The sequence below is a fragment of the Corvus hawaiiensis genome, chromosome 26 (genome assembly GCF_020740725.1).
Source record: "Corvus hawaiiensis isolate bCorHaw1 chromosome 26, bCorHaw1.pri.cur, whole genome shotgun sequence".
NCBI lineage: Eukaryota > Metazoa > Chordata > Aves > Passeriformes > Corvidae > Corvus > Corvus hawaiiensis.
The window spans coordinates 19,166,804-19,183,142 of NC_063238.1; the positions used below are offsets into that span (position 1 = coordinate 19,166,804).

General features: G+C 39.0%; 1 protein-coding gene across 9 annotated transcripts in view; it reads left to right on the top strand.

Annotated features, from left to right (window-relative positions):
* LOC125316932 (Y+L amino acid transporter 2-like) overlaps window positions 1-16,339 on the top strand; it is a 35,062-nt gene that overhangs the window by 2,124 nt on the left and 16,599 nt on the right. For 7 of the 9 annotated variants that reach the window (XM_048286354.1, XM_048286348.1, XM_048286349.1 and 4 more), the window contains 8 exons: window positions 5,190-5,707; window positions 7,074-7,199; window positions 9,816-9,960; window positions 10,845-10,968; window positions 11,692-11,795; window positions 12,095-12,191; window positions 13,205-13,354; window positions 15,623-15,806. In XM_048286354.1, coding sequence (XP_048142311.1) covers window positions 5,206-5,707; window positions 7,074-7,199; window positions 9,816-9,960; window positions 10,845-10,968; window positions 11,692-11,795; window positions 12,095-12,191; window positions 13,205-13,354; window positions 15,623-15,806 — 1,432 coding nt within the window. In that variant the 5' untranslated portion in view covers window positions 5,190-5,205. Of the gene's footprint in view, window positions 1-805; window positions 1,051-5,189; window positions 5,708-7,073; window positions 7,200-9,815; window positions 9,961-10,844; window positions 10,969-11,691; window positions 11,796-12,094; window positions 12,192-13,204; window positions 13,355-15,622; window positions 15,807-16,339 lie in introns of all 9 variants that reach the window. The other 2 variants (XM_048286347.1, XM_048286351.1) reach the window with 1 other exon arrangement.

The window sequence follows — 16,339 nt, forward strand, 5'->3', positions numbered from 1 at the left end:
AACCAAAATATGCTTGTTTCCTATTGAGTGAGAAATGTTTGCTTCAGATGAGATCCAAGTGAGTTTTTTGTTTTGAGTTTTCAGTATTATAATTTCTGAGAGGATTTTATTTTATGCTATTTCCTGACGTTGTATAATCTTGTTTTGTTTGCTTTCCGTGTTGGGAAATGTCCAACAGTACAATCTGCCATGAATACTCCCTTTGAGACCTGTCCATGCTCATACTCAGGAGTAGTGTTTTGAAGTTTGAGCTACGCATTTTTGGTCATGTTGAAAACTGCTTGCTCATCTGATTTCATGTTCCAATAGCTATTAATATAAATGTATATGTTTGGGGTTTTTAACTTTTGGTCAGTATTCTACAGGCAGGAGAATATTGCCCAGAATGTACTTGGAGAAAATAAGAGATTGCTCATGACTTTTACAATTGCTTTCTACATGCACATTGATTTCTAATACACATAATTAAAATGTGCTAGATTTTAATTTTAAATGTGATTTTTAATCTCTCTAATTTTCTGACTGAAACTAGAAAATATTGGGGGCTTATCAGTTTTCCTAGCTGGTTTGACTTTGCCTGGTTCATTAGTGGTATAGCATACTCATTATTGAGAAATTATGTGGAGGTAGACAAAATTCACCAAAAGACCCTGAAATGAGGAGTAAATTTGGTGTCCAGCATGTTCCAACATCTTTCATGGGAGTTAACTTTCTAAATGCACTCAGCTTCTAACAGAATCTGCTGAAGGCAACAATAATTGATCTCTGAGACCTCATTGATTTACTAATATTTCTTGAATTAAAGGATGAGAATTTCAAAATGCTCTAACAAATAGAGGCGTCTCAGTCCCTCTGGAAGACTATGGAGCAGTTCATAAGACTTCACAAGTCTGTGAGTTCCTGTGGAAGCACACAAGCACTCCCTGACCAAGCCTTGCTGAATCATTAATTACCTCCTTAAGAAGGAAGCAATCACTCATGCATGAGCTGTAGACCCCTGAAGAATGGGAAGTGTCTGAGAAAATCCTGCCCTGCCAAACCAGCCCTACAGTAATTCATGGAAGAACTGTCTTTGATTTCAGCTCTAGTTTTCAACTACTATCAACCTGTCCCTTCTTCACTTTTTTGTATGACTTTTGGCAGTGGCTTAGGAAATGAGCTATTGAGAATCACCTGTGTTACTGTTTCCTTTAACTTCTCAGGTGTCAGTCTCCAAGGTCCTTTCTGTTGCTCTTTGCACACACAGCTGGGAGTTAAACATGAAGCTGCAAAGAATTTAGGGCCATTATGGCTGTCTGGGCTCTCAAGGCCTTGTGCTTTCCCTGAGAGGAAAATTTCCCTCCATTTATTGAGAGAGCCCCTAGGAAAAAGGAAGACCTGCATGAAAATAGGGTTCTGAAGTTCTGTAACAGAGCTCACTCGCTGACACAAAGGCAAAGGCAAGAGTTGGCAGCTGTGTCATTCAGCCTGCTGCGGTCTCTGAGGCACACTGGCACACTGATTCCAGAAACCAGCAGCTCTTTCTGTTTGTCACAGTCCATGGGGCCAAGAGAGCAAGGAGCTTCCTTAGCATCAGGAAGCTTTTATGCTTTGCTCTTCAGGCTTCATGCTCAAGAGTTACTAAAATACCTGTACTGGTATTTTTGCTGCCATAAAGTTTTATCATCACAATACCAAACCATGTTAAAGCAGAATGCAAAGAACCTCAGTTTTTTAATTACTGCATAAACTAAAACTTTCTGGTCTCGGGAAGCCACTCTGAATGCTAGAAGATTCACTGTAAGTATTTGTCATCTATTATAATACAGGATTTTACAACTGAAAATGGCCTCTCCTGTAAGAAATCACCTTATTACAGCTCTGATGGTTGTTTCCAATAAGCTCTCTCAGTTAGTAGCTTCTGCTGGCTCTCACTTGGATTATGTGCACCCTCAAAATGTGACCTAAATGTCAAAATTATGCAGAAGAGCTATTGAAACATTCTTGAACACTTAAGCTTCTCAGCTTAAGCTTCCTGGCACACCAGTTTGAGGCAGAAGCATCAGTGATGGTCCCAGAAAGGGAAGATGGTGGCATGAGGATGAAGTGACAGTGACAACAGTAGGACAGGACTATTGGCCAGGTTCAGTAGGAACAAAATAGCAGAAGTTATTAATGAGATAAAGAGTTAGTCAACAGGCACTGGGCATATCCACAAATAGTTTTCATCACTGCCTGGAATGTAACAGCAGTAAATTCTTTATATACTTGACAAAAAAATTATTATTTTGCTATTATATAGGGACATCTGTACATGCAGCTATTTCCTATATTCCACTAATTTTCTTAATAGCATGAGGGCTTTGCTGAGAACTAGCATGAGTCACGACTCAGTGCTTCTTGTTTATTTAAGACACAGACCTGATTAAAGAAATCAGTAACTGCTTCAACATTGTGATGGCACTGAATGAAATCAGTGCACTGTCAAAGCTGCTGGAAATACTGTGGTTGTCTTGGAGAATAAGGACAGGCAGAAGCTGTTTAAAATATTTTCTTCAAAAATTTCTACTTTCAGGTTATATAAATTAATTACAGTGAATTTGCACATCTTGGTTATGGAAACTGTATCTCTCATCCTTTGATTCTCAGGCTATACCTATTTGTGGACTTACCTGAGGGTTTGGGTAAAAGTTTTGCTAATGTGACATCTCTCAAAGTACTGAATTTTGAACTGTTTCTTCTAATTGGGTTTCTTCCATAATGGTTTCATCCACTGTCATTTATGGAAGAAATACTTCCCTACACAGCTCCAGTTACACATTTTCAGAAATCAGAAATAATCTTTTGGTGGCACAAGAGATAAGAGAAAAATATGCAAAACATTGTGATACTTAAGGAAATAATTTAACCTTTACCTTTTTGCTCTCCTGAAAGCTGCAGATTGTAAAAGTGCTACTAGACTTTAGAAGCACTGCCAGTTTAAATGATCAAATTCCCTTTAGCTACCAGGCCATCTGTACCAGACGTCAAAGTTCAGGTTTGATACCACGTATGCAGGTTACTTGTAGCTACCAATTACTTGATGTATTCTTTTTTACAGGAAAATAACTGTATCTCACATATCAGTGAGACTTCATTTCAGGATAGACACTGGGTTTGATCACTACTTGCATAGCTCCACATTCACATCACCTGGGTAACAACTGCATTTTAAATTCTCACATCCTTTGAGCTGCACCCACTGAAATATTTGTGCATTTCAGCTCACAGCCAGAGCTTGCATTTAAAAATCTGAAAAAAAAGGTATTAAAAAAATCTTAGATCAAGCATAAGAAGCACAAGATGATTTTCAACTAGCTATGCCGGAAAAATTGTATTAATAGAGAATTATGCCCAGATTTTTAGCATGCTGTTATCATGATGAGCTCTCCGGACAGCTGCTGTGGGAGGGGCTTCTGACAACATTTCACGTAGCCATTGAGAACAGAAATGGAGACAGGAGTTCTGGAAGTATTGGCCTGTATTTTGGGGTGGGGAGGGTGACTTTTTTCTCTTTTCTGTCACACAGAAGGAAACAGGTAAGGCTTATCAGGAATTTAAAGGAAGATATATCAGTGGTGTGTTGGATGCATGAAGTTTCTCTCTGCAAAGCAGGATGATGTTTTTTATTCAGACAGGATGATGTGAGAAGTAAGAGGAGTCACCTGTGTGTGAAGAGGAGGTCAGCAAAAAAAAAATGGGAGACTGCAGTCATGCTTGGACACTTATGACAAGAGTTAATATTTAACTTTATTCCAGTGTTCCCACAGTGTTCCTGCGGTTAGAGAAAGTGCCATTGGGATGAGAAAAGCATTTAATCTTCAAAGAGAGTTTGGCATCTTTTAATTTTTAATACTCATCAGGCCTCATTTGCTATTTGATCAATTAGGAAAGTGAGTTGCATCAAAAAAGCTGGGAAGGAACACACAGAATTATATTCAGGGTTGCTAAAACAGTCATACTTTACAAAGGAAAGCAAACCTTTCAGGAAGTTTGGGTAGGCCAGATTGTTTTAAACTGGCCATTGACCCACATTTTAACGACATAAAATTGTGAACCAAATGTAATGTGTGAACATTTGTAATCACGTGTGTTTTGCCAGTATTGCATGGATGAGCTTTGTTCTACTCAATGAACTTGGATCTAGGTCATAGGATTTTGAGGAATTTATCTTTAGAAGTGCTTTAGAGTGTGTGTGGAGGGGGGAAGGGAAGGAGAAACAAATGTTTTTTGAGACAGGCACCAAAAATTAGCCGCTGTTCTAAGCACCCTCATACATCAGCAGGACCCAAGAACTGAGGCAGTCACTGCAGTCCTGGGTTCCTCATCCCCAGGGACCCCAGCCCCAGAGCTGTGCATGTGTGCACAAGGCTGATTGATCCATGCAGCTGTGCAGTTAGGGCGTTTTTCCCAGCTCCCAGCATACTTGGATCTTGTCCTACAAGCACCAGAGGGAGATGCATTTAAGGCATGTTTTGTTGGACTCTCGTATACAGAAGCATTCCAGGACAGAGTGTTCCAGACCCCTATGAATGTTACTGGCTTCTCCTGAGAAGTCAAGTGAGGTTAATAGCTAACCAAGCTGCATTGTTCACTAGAGCAGCAATCCCATTTCTAGGAGCAGCTAAAACTCTTTTTTTACCCTCATATTTACATTTACCTTGTGAGATTAGAGGTTTGGAGGATCTTTTTCTGTCTTTTCTCTGGTATTCTCCAGCAGAACAGTTTTCAAGTGAATGTCATTTGATGAAACAAATAATAATGAAATAAAATTCTTTCTGGGATAAGAACAAAATTTAGGAAGAGGTATTCTTGTAGTGGACACTCCAGCTGTATTAGAACATGTTTCCAGGGGTACAGTGTCTCCTTCTTCCTTAAAATATTTTCAATAACATAACATAGAATTACAATTCAAGACAAACAACAATAGTGAACTGTTAACAAAAGTTTTAGAATCTATAACCAAGGACAGTGGCCTCATATTTACCCATTGAAAAGGTATGCAATTGTGAAAGTGAAGAAAATTCGCTAGTGTGCTATTCCTGGACTGCAAGACAAAAGCAGACGAAATAGTTGTTCTTTGTATCATTTATGCCCTGTATGTTAATTATTTTATCCATGTCTCTGATGCCATATGCATTACAAAAGATGTTCTCTCCTCTTGTTTTCAGGTGATGTGATTTGAAAATGCCAACCCCCTGGCAAATATGCTGCGACAAAAAATCCAGAACTAAGAATGCAAAAGCTGAAACGGACACTATGGCAGAGACAAGTGAAAAAGTGCAGATGAAAAAAGAAATCACATTACTAAATGGAGTTTCTTTAATTGTAGGGAACATGATTGGCTCTGGGATATTTGTATCACCCAGAGGTGTTTTAATGTACAGTGCTTCCTATGGACTCTCTCTAGTCATCTGGGCGCTAGGTGGGATTTTTTCCCTGTTTGGAGCTTTGTGTTACGTTGAACTGGGAACATCCATCGTGAAATCTGGAGGCAGTTATGCCTATATCCTGGAGGCGTTTGGGGCCTTTGTGGCCTTCATCAGACTCTGGTCTTCCTTGCTAATTATCGAACCAACAACTCAGGCAGTGATAGCAATCACCTTTGCTAACTATATTGTTCAGCCAGTTTTTCCCCATTGTGAACCACCGTATGATGCAGTGAGGTTGATTGCAGCTGCGTGTATATGTAAGTAGTGATTGCTAGAAGTTAAGAACTGTAATTATATGTGGCCAAATTTCTATTTCTCTGCATTCTGTGAAAATAATTATTCCCTATCTAAAACATGTTCTTAGAAACTAATAATCTTTTATTCAGCTGTATTGTGTTTGGGGCTGGGATTACTAGAGGGGAGAGGAGAATTACAACAATTTGGCAGGGAGAAATTGTGACTGCTGATTAAAGATACGTGTATGTCTGTGGTTCACTGGCCTAACTGGCTGATAGGACACTGTCACATACACAGATTCATTTATGAAAATGAAGGCAAGGAGTTCTTTGAGCATGTGTGGTTGCATGCTAGTGTCTTCACGATATAGAATGATTTCTAAATTATTTTCATTTTGAGCATTACAAAACCCTTTTTCTTCCTTTCAAAACTGAAGTATAGATTATAGGCAGGTGGAGAAAACAGAAGCAAAGACCAACAAGACTTCTAGATAAGAAATAGCCCGCTTTGATCCACACCTAAGAGCAGTCTAGGTCACCATGCCATGTTTGTTCTGCTCTCTACTCCAGGAGCTGGGCTTCATACCTGGTACCAATGCATACCCTTACCTTTCCTCATCTGTCTCTGTTTTGAATTACGGGGTTGCAAGAGGGAGAAGTTGCTTGTAATGCCATGTGTGTGTGCTAGAGTGAGAGCAGATGGGCACATGGCTCAGCCCCTGGGACAAACAAAGGGGACAAAACAAAAGGAGGAAAGGAAAACAGGTTGATCCCACCTGCTCTCTGCAACCAACTACTTTGTTATTTTTGTGAGATTCTGTCAAAACTGGGACTTGAGAGAACTCTGTAAGTGCTATGCAATCTTCAAAACTCAGGGCCAAAGAGTGAATGACACAACTTCTAAGCCATTAGCACAGAGTAATAGCATAATGCCCTGGCTCAGTGCAGTATCTTGTCCACAGCATCCAGACTGTTTCTGTGCAGAAGTTGTCCTTATTCTGTACCTAAACTAGAGCTTAATTCAGCATGAAGAAATCTGTGATATACAGGATATAAAGAAATACTATCACTTGCTTGTGAGCAACTCTGTTTGGTTTAATAAAATTTAAGTATTATTTAAAAGGAGAAGGAGTTAGCTCTAAAATTCAAAAACTGATGTGTTTTGTCTTACCTACTGTCATGAAAACAGTATTCTTCAGAAAAGCACTGTGTAAATTTTAAACCCGGTATTTCATCTTAATAAATCTGGGTGGTCCTGAAGTGGTAAAATTTGATTCAGTTTTACTCCTTGAAAGAGGAGTGGTATCTGGAAAGATGGATTTGAAATATGACTTAAGTGATGTTCAACATCCAGTGTTTCTTTCATGCATATTCTTTTTCTCTGCAGGTTCCTTAACGTTTATTAATTGTGTTAATGTGAAGTGGGGTACCCGTGTACAAGATGTTTTCACATATGCAAAAGTTATGGCTCTTATCTTGGTGATATCTGTTGGACTTTACAAAATTGGTAAAGGTAAGAATAATTTTCATTTATCTAAATTCTATGAAATGAACCATATATGAGTTTCAAAATCCATGCAGGGAGATCCTTAAGACTTACATATGAAGTGTTGTTTATTCTGGGAAAAAAAAGTCTGCGATAGGAAGATCACATCTATTTTATGGCTTGTTAAGCAATCGGGGGCTAATTATTCAGGCCAAGTCCTGTGCTGCTTGGTCTGAATAGCAAATAGCAGCTGAATTAATATCACTTTCCTGCTGACTAGTTTAAAGTCAGCCTTGGTGTCTGACTTAGGCATTACTACTTGTCTTACAACAGAACAGTGAAACAGAAATTGCATTGCTCCTCACAGTTCCCACCACCACCATTCTCCCCCCACCTCACCCCACCAGCACCACCCCTGGCCACAGCACCCTGCCCAGGGAGAGGATCAGAGAGGGTAAATCATAGGTGGGATTTGGGAGAGGGCATGTTTGTTCCTAGAAACAGAGGAGAAGACTGTAACAGTGCAGTTCTGTGAATCACTGTGGTATGGTGTTACTGTAAGGCGTCACAGGGCAGATGAACCACCTCCTCTCAGCAGTAACTGGGCTGAACTGAACGCACTGAAAACCTGGAGAGTAGTTTATTATGATTCTCTGATCTTTGCATATGGCAATAGATTTGCTTTTATTAATTTGGGCCTCTGCCACAGTGAAGTCTCTTCCAGTTCTAGTTCTGCTGCTTAGATTACTAAGGTTTTTACATTTTTATTTGCTTTGAAATTCTTAAATTGCATAGCCATTTTATCTTTACTCAGTTGAAATAAAGATGGTTTCCCCTCTTCAGCTTAGGAATTATCTTTTTCTCCTGCTAAATTAGCTTATAAAACCTAAGGAGTGTGCTGGCTTTTCCTTGTTTACGGGCCTCCTTCTTTCCTTGGCTGCAGATGCTTCAGCTGTTACACTGTGCAGCTACACCAGACTTTAAGAAAGCTTTTTTGATAAGCCATTATCTGTGCATATCAGGTGTCACCAGTTGGTTGAAGTCTAAAGAAACCTGGACAACCAAACCCAGTCCTAAGGGCAGGGACGTGAAGATTCAGGGAAGCAGCATTGCTTAAGGGCCACAGTTGCATGAAGGAGTAGTTCCCCTCATAAAACTGCTGCAGTTTTTTAAAGGTGTGATTCTGTGGTGTCAGCTCTGTAGCAGCGTTGCCTCTGCTTTCAAACTGCCTCCTTCAAAACTCCTGTCCCACTCACTGGTGTGCTGTTGGACTCAGGGGCTGCTCCCTCTGGTCCCACATACAGCCCACTTTGTTTCCTCTGCATTGCTCTGTGGGGTCAGGGAGGGTTAAAGCACAGAGGAAACATTATGGTGAGGAACACGAAATGCTGAGAGCTTTTACTGGTAGTAATGGTCTCATCTCTGCTTTGTTTAAGCAGAACTGAGCACTTAAATACAGGAAGGACTGGGAGGAGGAATAATGTAGACTTCTGGAGGAAGCTGTGACCAGGTCAATGACTCTTAAGGTCATCAGCTGTTTTAATGAGAGGAACAGTTATGATGTTTTAGCCCTGCCATATTCTTTCTGATGTGCCTGGATACACTTCTTGTGTTAAAATACTCTGAATATATCTGATTTTGAATATGAGCTGTCTTTAGCAAAAAAACCCAAAAAGCTTTTCTTGATCATTTTGGATTTTTCTTTTTTTTGCATTCCAACCATTTTCTTCTCCAAAGTATGTGTACATTTCATAGCTTCTCTTCTTTGCTTCAGTCTCCTGCTCTTCAATGACTGAATTGCCTTTGTAGTATCTATAAACTCCTTAGTCGAATCAGTGCTTTCATTTTACAACAAAGACATTACTTTCTTTCCTAATTGAGGTTTCAGCATGCTTCTGTCTTCCCTTAATACTTAACCCAATTCCATTTGCATTAGATAATAGACTTTCCTTCTGCAAACTCAGTAAGGCCTTTCTTCCCCTTTCCAGGATGGCAGTGGAGGCTTATGCAGTTTCATTAGCATTTCGCCTATTTTGCAGCATTCTGCAGGTTCTCATCTCAACCGATGTTGCTAAACTACAGCAGAATTTTTAAAAGAAAGATTTTTAAGTCTCATCTCTTAGTTTTGGGGAACACCCTTGTGGGTCAGAGCATCCCCCTGAAAACCATGCCTACAGGAGGTCCCCCTCTAGTGGCCGCTGATTCATCTGGAAAATAAAAGCACCGATTTTAGGAAGAAATATGAGACAGATTCAGGAACTGAAATTGGGTTTGCCAAGTACCTCATCCTGGCTGGCAGAGTAGTGCATGCCCTTGGTACGGCTCCCTCCTTCGGTAGGCTCGGCAGTAATGCCAGAAGAGGACTCTGTGAAATCTGGTAGAATTACAAAAGTCACATCCAAATAACAAACATGGGAAAATGTGTTCTGTTTTCTCCCTGTGCAAGTGTAGCTGTCTGAACACCTGACTGAAACTCTTCTGTTTGTTGAATAAAAATGTAAGCTGTGCACTTTCACATACAGTAATGCTGTTGGATGCAGTGGGGGTTGTTTCCTTTTGGTTAGCTGACACTTCAGGTGTAGTGCCCTTCTAAGTTGTAATCCTTGAAATGTAACAGGCAATTGGCACCTGCCATTTGTACAGGGGAAACAGAAAACCTGAGAGCTCCATTCCAGGGCTCGGCAACAAACCCAGGGATGATCGCCCTGGCTCTCTACTCTGCCCTCTTCTCCTACTCAGGATGGGACACGCTCAACTATGTCACCGAGGAAATGCAGAATCCTGAGAGGTAAACACATGAATCACTTTCCTTTGAATCACTGGCAGGTGATGGCAGGACAAGCCACTCTGTATTTGTTTCTGATTGGAAATTAGTCAAATTATTTTCTCTCCAAAACCTTATTCTTTTCAAATGAGGGAGTAAGTAGGAGAACTCCTTCTGATTATTGTGCCCATTCATCAGTTTTATCACACTAATGAGTCATTTACCTATATGTATGTATTTTACATCTTACACTTCAGACGACAATTTTTAAAGAAGGAGAACAAATCCCTGCTGAAAGCAAGGAAAAGCAAAGGTCTGTCTAGCCCTCTAAAACTCCCTACTTCTTTTCAGTTAGACAAAATTATTTTTCCAAGACATCTTTTGCCACCAGTAGAGTGAGAGTGCGTCAGATTTATGGCTTTTATGATGTGATCTTCAGCAGTACTCTTCATGGGCAAATATCATCTCCTCCCTTCTGTAGGGATGTCAGCCCTGTGGTAGTTGGTGTGCATCAGCCACTCAAGCTGATATAGTCCACCTTGTCTTGAGACATGTGTAGGTTATGAGTCAGAAAAAGAAAATACCTAAGTGTGCATTTAAATCTCATTGTTTGAGTGCTCTCAAATTGTTTCATATTATATAATTCAGTATATTAAATTTACATGTATGAATGTTTTAAGTTTTTTTTTTTTAAACTTATGACAGACACTCAAGCAAAAAACTAAGCTTTTTATGGGATTGTTTCACATATGGCTGCATGTTATTTAGTAACCCCGTGCTTCAAAATGATGGATTACAAGACATGATGGAGGTATCCATTCACAAATGTTTGAACCAGGGACCAATCTTCCATTTAAGTATTTCTCATTTAAATAACATGAAATGATTTTTCTGTTTTCCTTTTGCAGGAATCTACCTCTTTCTATTGCAATTTCAATGCCTATTGTAGCTATTATTTACTTGTTGACTAATATAGCATACTATGTAGTGTTGGACATGTCAGCTCTCCTCACAAGTGATGCGGTGGCTGTGGTAAGTTGTGGAACATAACCCAAACAAAAGACACTACAGGAAAATTTTAGGTAGCATACTTGGCAAACAGCTGAAATACTGTCATGCTGAAGGCAGCTTAAAACACTTTTTTTCGTGTAACAGTACCGGTATATTAGAAGGTGCATATCAAGAATGTATCCAATAAATCTGCTCTTGAAAAATCCTCTTACATGCTCTGTAAATCCTGCTCTTAGCACTACATCATAGGAAAGATGCTTTTGCCAGGATCAAAGATCTGTAGAAAGTCTGGGTGGTAGGAGAACCAGGTTTTTTTGTTATCATTCTGATGTACAGTGTGTAACATTTAACGCTGCAGGACCACAGCAATATTTTCAATGCAGACGTGTGCACTGAAATGTTTCTTAAAACCTTATCAATATTTTATACAGAAGTCAAATGATAATTCATGGATTACTACAGTCGGTATTTGTCAGAATACTTTAAAGCCAATACATCATCTTCTTTTCCATCAATGACTTAATCTAGGCTTAGAATTTTTTTTAATCTTTTTTAATATATCTGCAATTTTATTTTGATACTGATCAGCTTTTTCAAATTCTCATTTCCCAAGTCATTATTGGGTGTCATTAAAAAGTATGGGCTAAGACACTACATTTGGGCTGTTGTGTTTTCATGAGAATTCCTCAGGATTATCCATATGCTTAACATAGTAGGCCTCACCATTATTTTCTTCTGTTACAGACATTTGGAGGTGAAACCCTTAGTCATGCCAAGTGGATAATTCCTATAGCAGTGGCCATGTCTTGCTATAGTGGCTTAAACTCATCAATTATTGCAGCATCTCGGTATGAAATATAACATTTATTTTAAATAATTGAAAAGGAATCATGTATTGTTAATCAGCATTCTTTACTGCTGTTTGGTAAAAGTGACACAGTTAATTTTTGCCATGTCAAGTTGTTCGTTTATGATGGAGAGATTGTTACAATCAGACATCTTCTCATGATCAGCACCGTTTGATAAACCAAAGCCACTTGAGAGCAGCACTTACAACAGAGTAATAAAAGAATTATTTCTTTGCTTTGTCAGGAAGCAAAAAGCTATTCCTTGGCTGTATGGTTGATTTCCCTTTGTCTTTTTTTAGGCTTTTTTATGTTGGAGCCAGGGAAGGACACCTCCCTGTCAGTCTGAGCTTGATTCACATAAAGTGCTTCACACCAGTCCCTGCTCTCCTGTTCAATGTAAGTGACACCTCAGCCTCATGCCTGGCTGGGGCAGTTGGGGTCTGGACCTCGGGTAAAACATCTCTGCTTTGCCCTGGACTTCTCATGGGCTTCTCCTGCCCTGGGGACATCTTCTGCAAATGCCCACAAAACTTCTAAAACTTCTAAAACTCATTGAGGGGGTGGGAAAGAGAATGGCTTGGTTCATGTTCATACACTCTCCAAACAATATTAGTGAGAAGTACAATAGCATTGCTGAGAAAACCGAGAATGGCTAAATATGTAATGGTATAGACAGGAGCTGTTTAAGTCTTTAATGTGAGCTTTTAGAGTGTCACTGGAGAAGAGTATGTCAGGAACATCTCTCTGACCCTGCCACAGGTTGATGTTCTACAACTCTATTTTTTACAGAAGTGACAAAGCTCTTAAAATTAAATTTCTACCATTGGATGCCTATAACTCTATTGACTTTTTTCTGCTGTCACTATACAAATGAGATCTTGTGACACACAATTGTGCCATAAGTTATAGAATTAGTGGAAGTAATTTTCATAAATAATCTATGTATTTGAGTGTGCATTTTATTTAGTGTCTGCCATTGCCCTGTGTTAGATAACATTTATGAATAGGTTATCATACTGATCCTGTTTGACACAGAATAATTTACTAAAAATTGTAATTTCATTATGAAGACTCTTCTCACAGGGATTCTGTTTGCAGTAGTAAGATGATCTATACTCTCTTAATATATCACCATTCACATTTTTCATGTGGAAAGTGGAAGTTCTTTCTGCTCATCTGTTAAAATAGACATTGAATTCCTGGTGGTTTAGGTCTTTCTGTGCAGGCAGTATTGCACACCTGCAGGGCACAAAATTTACTCTAATGGTCTCAATTTATGAGCGGACCATGTCCTTCTTTCAAGGACCTGATATGCTAAGCCCATACAAATAGGTTGGAAACAGGCCAGTTTATAATTTTACTCTGTCTTTATTTTCACATTAAAAAGTCTTTGTTTTTATTATCTCTAGGGTTTAATGACTTTGCTTTATCTCCTTGTGGAAGATGTTTTCCTCCTTATTAATTACTACTGCTTCAACTACTGGCTCTTTGTGGGTCTATCTATTGCAGGACTAATATATTTGAGATATACTCAGCCACATAGACCACGGCCTGTTAAAGTAAGTAAAAAAGACAGGAAGAAAGCTCTAAAAGCCAACTAATGCATGTGTTTATATGATCTTTAATATCACAACCATAACAGTACCAGTTACGTTATAGATTATTTATTAGCCATAGAAATTCTCTCAAAACACAAGATGGAGGAGCAAAACCCATTAGAGTCCACAAGAACATCTCTTCTGGTAGTTTTGCTGTGAAGTTGAAATTATATATCCCATTTATTCTTCTTTCATTCAGACTTACAATAATTTTTTTTTCCACACAAATAAGGAATAAATAAATTTCTGGGGTTCTTAGCCCATCCTGGAAGAATAGCAGACCTCAGTAGAGCTGGTGATGGAGGCTCCAGAGAGATTAACACTGATCAAACCTACGTGATTTAACAAACACAGCAAAATCCCTCCAAAGCCCATAAATGTTCACAATTCTGCTCACACAGAAGTTAGCTTAAATAATCAAATATATTTTGAATGTTCCCTCCCACTGCATCGTGGTCATAGACAGTAAAATGCAAGTTTAATGATTGACTTACAAGAGCATTTGACTATCACTTAGGCCAGGGAGACTGCACAGAAACAAAGTGAGCCTAAAACCTGTTTCTAGTTTTAATCCAGTGATTGTCCAGGAAGCAAGGATGGAAATACACAGCAGGCACACAGAAGCATGCACTGGCTCCTGTTTGTTGGCTCCATGACCTGCATTTTGGCTCTGCAGTGATGCAGTAAGAATTAAGAGAATTAAAAATTCACACCCCCCAAACATATCTTCTTTGTCAATCTCTCTTCCAAAACTCCTGCCTCATTTTTACAAACACATTTTTTTCCATTTAAGTGTAACATTCTGATTAATTTAAAAAAGGTTCAAACTAAGGCATAAAATATCCTAAGTACTTCCTGCTAGAAAACTTCCCAATTTTCCACAGCAGACCAAATTTTCCTGAAGTGTGTGCACACTCAATTTCCAAACTTTCCCACAAAATATGTGGAAGATAAAGATTAAATCTTGCCTTTTTGGCAGTTTTGCCTCTGACTCTACTAAGGATTACAGTCAGATTATACACAATGACTGTTTAATTCCTGTCAGCATTTGCCAGCCTATTCAACACCACAGCTCCACATACAACGTTTCCTTTTCTGAAACGTAGCAGTTGGTTTTCATAATTTTTAACCTTTTTAAGGGAAAAAAAGTATTTATACCAGTAAACTCTCACCAATTTCAGCTGGTATTCAAATGTCAACTCCTGGACTCATGAGAGGGCTCACTACTAGACACAGTAAAAAAAATGGGTGAAAGATAAATTCATAAAGAGGTTATCGAAACTTCCATAGTATCACAGAATTCTTAAATGTTAAGATTTGGAAGGTACCTTAAAGATCATGGAGTCCCAACCATCCCTGCCATAGGCAGGGCCAATTCCCACTATACCAGGTTGCCTAAGGATTTATCCAACCTAGCCTTGAATCACTGCAAGGGTTAGGGCTTCCACAACCTCCCTGGCAACCTATTCCAATGCCTCACCACTTTCACAGTAGAGAATTTCCTCTTAATACCTAACCTAAATTTCCCCTCTTTCAGTTTGTACCCATTACTCCTTGTCCTATCATCACTACAGTTCCTGACGAAGGATCCCTCTCCAGCTTCCTTGTAAGCCCCCTTAAGACCCTGGAAGGTTGCTATGATGTCTCCATGCAGACTTTTCTTCTCTTGGCTGAACAGCCCCAACTTTCTCAACCTGTTGTCGTAGGGAAGGTGCTCCAGTCTTCTTATCAGCTTTGTGGCCCAACTTCCCTTATTTGTGGTATGATATTTTTTTAAGTGAACACACAAAATGGTTGTAAATCAGTCCATTAGTTCTACAGCATCAAGATGGTAATTAAAGGTCTAGTGAGCTAGTTCCCAATCAAAATTACCCTTAAAAATTCAGAACTGAAGTTGAAGAGAAAGATAGCCATTACTGCTCAGTTCTAAAGTACTTTTTTCAAAGGTTGATCTTTTACTAATTGTAAAGGAACTGGGTTTATGCAGGCCTAAAAAAAATGAAATAGTCAAATGCTCAGATGTGTGCCAAATAAGAGGCTCTCAGCACGGTACACCGAAGCTAACAAATTATGCTGACTGTAAGCAGTCAAAAGATTCAGTACATACTTTTATTATTGACATGTCTGACTTTAATCTGCAAAGCCTGAATTTTTACAGTAGAGTATTTGTTGCATCTTTTAACAAATGCTGGTTTTTTTGTTTGTTTTTTGGTTTTTATGTCTCCACAGCTTAGCCTCTTCTTCCCTATAGTATATTGTTTGTGTTCCCTTTTCCTGGTCATAGTGCCTCTCTACAGTGACACAATCAATTCCCTTATTGGCGTTGGTATTGCCCTCTCAGGCATTCCTGCATATTATTTGGGAGTCTATCTGCCAGTTGAAAAACGACCTAAATGTCTACTTTGGCTCTCTGGTAAGCAACATCACGTCCTAGTCACCATGCTGAAACCTTGGTGAGAAGAAAGAGAGAATAAATTATCCTAAAATCCTTTTCTTTATGAAGTTTTGCTGTGCTTTGATATGTGGCATGTTTGAGATCATCTGCTTCATCACATGGTCCTGAAAACAAAACCATGCTTACTTGTACAAAACAGTCCTATATGTGGATGTCATGTGGTCATCTGATATTTGTGGTGTTGAACCATTTCAATATGTTGGCTCAATAAAAGCCGTGTAGGATTGTGAATACTAAATCTGTACTTTTTAACACCCTGGAAGGCAGAAATACCAGAACATCTTTGCTTCTTCACTTTCCATCCAAGGAATGGAACATCCAAATCAGAGGAGACCACAGATTTTCAGAAACAATGAAATAATTAATTATTGTCTTGAAGGGTAGTTGCCAGTCCTCAAATTCAGGCAGTCTTGAAAAGGATATCTTTAATATTTTTATTAATTTTGAATAAATCAAGTCAGCTATAAATTCAGTGAAAATGTTGATGAAAT